Source organism: Diaphorina citri, unplaced genomic scaffold (assembly GCF_000475195.1).
Source record: "Diaphorina citri unplaced genomic scaffold, Diaci psyllid genome assembly version 1.1 scaffold3806, whole genome shotgun sequence".
Classification (NCBI taxonomy): Eukaryota; Metazoa; Arthropoda; class Insecta; order Hemiptera; family Psyllidae; genus Diaphorina; species Diaphorina citri.
Window position 1 is genome coordinate 10,817 of NW_007381206.1, and position 4,705 is coordinate 15,521.

The following is a 4,705-nucleotide window of genomic DNA, read 5'->3' on the forward strand; positions in this document are numbered from 1 at the left end:
AAAAATCTGTCTTGGCCAGGATTTGAACCTAGGGTTTTCTGCTACAAGGTGTAGATGAAAATTCTTATTCCTATCAATACATTACCCATGGACTGGACACATTGATGTCATACTTGAAGGAAAAGTTCATACTTACATCCAGGAGTCAAACCGATTGGAGAAACCTAAAAACAAATTCAAACTGAAATATTGACTTTCAACATGTACATTGTTAACAAAGAAATAACCAATAGGGGTAATTATGCAGAAGTCACGTCCGTGGAAAAGAAAAGCTCCTTTTTGTATCTAACCTAACCCTATAATAACACTAATCACTGCTCTAATTGTGAAAACTCCTTCTTGCGTTTAACCTAACCCTATAATAACACTGGTCACTGCTTGTTTGTGCCAGTTCCTTTGGTAGCAATATTCCATGGACATGACTTCTACACAAGTACCAAAATCCTATCTGACTTTCACAGATAAAACCTGAGTGTGTATGAGATATTAGGTATAGCTCAATCCCATGAAAATCCTACTAAGACCTGATGCAAGAATGAACTTTTTGTACCAATAGCCCACTAACCTCAAATCCAGGGCATCCTTTGGAAGAAAGTTCATCATCCCATGTCAAATAGGCTCAGGTACTTGGTGATAATCCGCATGATCAGTGCAATGGACCCTGCAAACTTCAATCAGAAAGAGTCCACAGAATAGAAAGCTAACTTTAGAACTTACAAAGGTACCGTGACAGCTTAAAAACGTCAAAAAATTTGATTTTTTAAAAAATTCTGGTTTGGATTTCGTATTCATGATCTCTGAACATGACATTGTATAGGACAATGAAATTAATGAACAGTATGTAGGTACGTTTCCATGTAACCACCAGGAGAGAGAGAGAGGGAGTGTGGAGAGGAACAATAGTCTGCTGCCACTGCCACCTAAAATCTTTTAACCATTATTATTTTTACATCTGTCTAGAATGCCAAAACAGCTATGCATAACCATTGTTTTTCTTCTGTGATGTCAGGAAGTTGTGTATTCAACACCATCCGGCTGCAGGTTGCATTGTCCTTTGAAAATAATAATAAACCCCCCAAGTTGAATGATCATTGAGGTCTAAAGAAAATGACAAAGTTGTTTGTATACGATACACGTGTTTTTTGTTTTTCACATTTTATTTCAGCACTCTAACAAGAAGAAATTTAATAATAAATATTATAACTATACTGCATAAACACTTGCCTATATCCAATTTTTTAACCAACCAGATAGTTTAATCCCAGTTGGACCTCAGATTGTAGTCCTGGCTATTAGAAGTTTCATGAACAAAAATTAAATAGAGGTAATACAGACAAAGTGTTTACAATAATTTTATCTCTACTTATTCATAAATAAAATTCAAATACAACAGTAAAATATTTACAAAATGTTCTAAACATTCCTGTTTAATCCCAGTTGGACCTCAGATTGTGGTCCTGGCTATTAGAAGTTTCATGAACAAAAATTGAATCGTTCCCAAGAAGAACGGCCTATGTGAAAATTTTCGATTTTTTTTTTTTTATTTTTTAGTTGGGGCCTCTGTGATCTCCTTGTTTCAATGCACTAATCAGTTTTGGGGGGAGAAAATCGGAAGTCGTTTTTTTTCGACCAACTTCGTGAAGATTTGAGTAAAATTTCAGAAGAATAACGGCCTATGTGTAATGATTTTGCCTTAGGACAGGGTGTCCCCTTTCAGTTCCGTGTGACCCGTGCGATACACCTGTTGAGCGTGATTTTTGACTGTCTAATTAGGAAGTCAACCGATTACCCAATATTTTGTTTTGTAACATTACAGTGTACTTTCCTGCTTTCAGAGATACTTTGAAATTTAAATAATGAGTGCATGCTAATAGTTCACTAAGTAATTCAGAAGTCCCGTCCTTGTAATTTTGCATGCAAAGTAATAATAATAATAAGTTCATTGTTAACATTCAGAATCCTTTACAGACTTTTCTTTATATTCTTTATAATATCCCTCTAAGTACAGTAAGAAGTGAAAGGTTTCATGTAAAAGGGCCTATGTGTAAGAAAACATGATTCTGGGATAAATTTCCACATCACTGTATTAAAATGTCTCTCCTGAAAAGTAGCAAAAATCACATAGGCCGTTCTTCTTGGGAACGATTCAATTAAATAGAGGTAATACAGACAAGTGTTTACAATAATTTTATCTCTACTTATTCATAAATAAAATTCAAATACAACAGTAAAATATTTACAAAATGTTCTAAACATTCCTTAGGTAGGTTCCTTTAAATAGACTTTTTACAAAAATAATTACATTAAAACAGATATAATTTAAAATGGGTGAAAAAAAAGCAATGGTTTTACTAGGTAAAATGGTTTTACTAGGTAGATCAAAAAATCTAATTAATGTATAGAGAAGTTATACATAAATTTTTTACAAAAATAATTACATTAAAACAGATATAATTTAAAATGGGCGAAAAAAAAGCAATGGTTTTACTAGGTAAAATGGTTTTACTAGGTAGATCAAAAAATCTAATTAATGTATAGAGAAGTTATACATAAAAGATATTGAAATTGTATTGGTCTATGTATAGCTGGTAAGCATCAAGCAGAAAGGAACCATCCATAAGGGGAATTGCCTTATGGATGGTTCCTTTCTCCTTGAAGCTCTCTGGTATTCATTATTACAATTGAAGACCGATCATCAATAATGTGCTAAGAGCCAAAAATATAAAATTTGAGTTAGGTACGGATTCACGTACTATGTACCAGTGAACATACTCTGAAAAACGCGCTAAGCTCCACAACGTTCCAAATAAATAAATAAAAATCCCGATAGATGGGGGTAGTGGTATGTGCCCGTGGTAAACCAGGAAGAAAAACCTCATTATCTCAGTTTGAACTTTTTGGCACTTTTATTGATGATCGGTCTTCAATTATTTTTTCAACAAAAGTTACTTTACAGAGGTTACTGACTTTAAAATCCATTCATCTAGATTTCAAGCTTTTGTTGGGTAAATAGTTAACCTTGAGAATTCCACACTTGGCCAGGTTTTCCATCTTTGTAGCTAGCAATAGATCAGAAATACTATACTAAGGTCTGGCCTGGTCCACAAAGTTTAAACTTGGTTCAAGTTTTAATCTCGATTAAGCAATCTGATTGGCTATTTTTTTAAATCAACTAATTATATTACTCAGTCCGAGAGTTTAACTTAACCAAGTTTAAATTCCCTTTGTGGACCCGGGGGTAGGTCTCGCACTAGTATTGCTTATTAATTTTCTAGTTTCGCATTGGGTATCGACAGTTCCATTAGGAAGTATTTCTCCTCATTGTTATTGCTACTCCCTGAGGTATCAAGAATAGCAATACTGTTATTGTTTAGAAGCTTGGTCGTGGGGTTGCTATTGATTTTCTGAACACACTCCTGCTTTACTATGTTGTTCTGAAACATGGAACGGGAAATAATGAAACAGAATTCTATTCTATTATACTTTGCTTATCCTGCTGTGATAGTGTAATCCCTTTAACCTCTGCACTCTAAACAAGGTCTCGTATATTTTTACAGTTTATGGATATACTGCTCACAATCATGTAGCCACATTTAAAGCACCATTCCCCAATGAGTGTGAAGCCAATCAGTTCAGTACAAGTGGCTCCATAAGTAGATTCGTAGTAGCTTAACCCATCCTTTAGGGCTGTACAGTAGTGTACAGCCCCTACACCTAAGCCTCGGAGTGGGCTTTTTGTGTTTGGAGTTAAGCTAAGAAATCAGGCTCCATAAGTAATTGCAAGATTTGATCCGTACAAACAAACGAGAATTTTAATAGTCTTACTTATGTTAATGCTTGTCACAAATGTCGTTTCCAGATTATTAATATTGTGCTAAATTTTACGTTGTCATGACTTGCAATCGAACCATCCACCTCCAGATCCGAAATTCTATGCGCTTATTGGTATAGGTTGGTGAATCTATTTACTAAAATGAACGAAGGAATAGTAAGAAGTAAGGGATGATTGAATACTGATTAGTTGATTACTTACTCGGTTGGAGGGCTTCTTGTTCTTCGACTCCCGATGGTTGGTTTTCTTGTGCACGTTGAGCGTGCACAGTTGTCTATAGGAACGCGGACACCGGTCACAAATGAACGGCCGAATGTCGGAATGGACTAGGGTGTGTTTGTATAGGGAGGAATACTCCGTAAATCGCTTCTGACAGTCCTGCCATAGAGAAACAAAACAGAATAGAACAGATGAGGAACAAAGATAAAAACACAAAAAACCCACTCTGAGGCTTAGGTTTAGGGGTAACTGCCTCAAAAGATGGATGTTGCGTATAACCTCACCTAAATAATCATAACCTCATGCGATAGGTAAAAAACCTCACCTAAATAGCCATATAAACCTTATTGACTTACTCGCACTTGACAGACGTATGGTTTCTCGCCCGAGTGTATACGCATGTGATTCTTATAGTTGGTAGCGGAAGCGAAAGATATTTTGCAGTCCCATGGAAAATAAAAAAAGGGTTTCATCCAAGTACATTTCTCCGTTGTAATGACTGGTGTTTGCTGGTAGTTTTGACTTTGGAGATTTTCTGGGCAACTATACCATCCTATTTATTGTCATCCAAAACGACCATATCTGGGTAACCATTTTAAAATTTGGGGGCATTGATTGCTGTCTAATGCTGGTGGAAAATGGTGTTGAAAAGCA

General features: G+C 35.6%; 2 protein-coding genes and 2 long non-coding RNA genes across 4 annotated transcripts in view; 1 reads left to right on the top strand and 3 right to left on the bottom strand.

Annotated features, from left to right (window-relative positions):
* LOC103520575 (A-kinase anchor protein 17A-like) overlaps positions 1 to 784 on the bottom strand; it is a 7,473-nt gene extending 6,689 nt beyond the window's left edge. The window contains exons 1-2 of the mRNA XM_008485677.3: positions 566 to 784; positions 137 to 164 (exon numbers count right to left, since the gene is read on the bottom strand). The gene's annotated coding sequence lies outside the window, so the exon portion shown is untranslated. The remainder of the gene's footprint in view (positions 1 to 136; positions 165 to 565) is intronic.
* Positions 785 to 1,116: 332 nt separating this feature from the next.
* LOC113472075 lies at positions 1,117 to 2,161 on the bottom strand. Its single transcript, XR_003394540.1, has 2 exons — positions 1,444 to 2,161; positions 1,117 to 1,271 (listed from the first exon to the last, which is right to left on the bottom strand). It is a non-coding gene; the product is annotated as an uncharacterized LOC113472075 (long non-coding RNA).
* Positions 1,271 to 2,329, top strand: LOC113472076. The gene is made up of 2 exons (XR_003394541.1): positions 1,271 to 1,324; positions 2,161 to 2,329. It is a non-coding gene; the product is annotated as an uncharacterized LOC113472076 (long non-coding RNA).
* A 319-nt stretch (positions 2,330 to 2,648) lies between these two features.
* Positions 2,649 to 4,482, bottom strand: LOC103520574 (zinc finger protein 143). Its single transcript, XM_008485676.3, has 3 exons — positions 4,408 to 4,482; positions 4,034 to 4,210; positions 2,649 to 3,434 (listed from the first exon to the last, which is right to left on the bottom strand). The coding sequence occupies exons 1-3, from the start codon at positions 4,450 to 4,452 to the stop codon at positions 3,264 to 3,266; spliced, it is 393 nt and encodes a 130-aa protein (XP_008483898.1). The 5' UTR covers positions 4,453 to 4,482; the 3' UTR covers positions 2,649 to 3,263.
* Positions 4,483 to 4,705: the final 223 nt, after the last annotated feature.

Coding starts and splice junctions, on each gene's coding strand:
- LOC103520574 (XM_008485676.3), bottom strand. CDS start 4,452: ATGCGTATACACTCGGGCGAGAAACCATACGTCTGTCAAGTGCGA. Junction 4,211..4,407: donor CATACGTCTGTCAAGTGCGA/GTAAGTCAATAA, acceptor TCTCTATGGCAG/GACTGTCAGAAGCGATTTAC. Junction 3,435..4,033: donor ACAAGAAGCCCTCCAACCGA/GTAAGTAATCAA, acceptor TCCATGTTTCAG/AACAACATAGTAAAGCAGGA.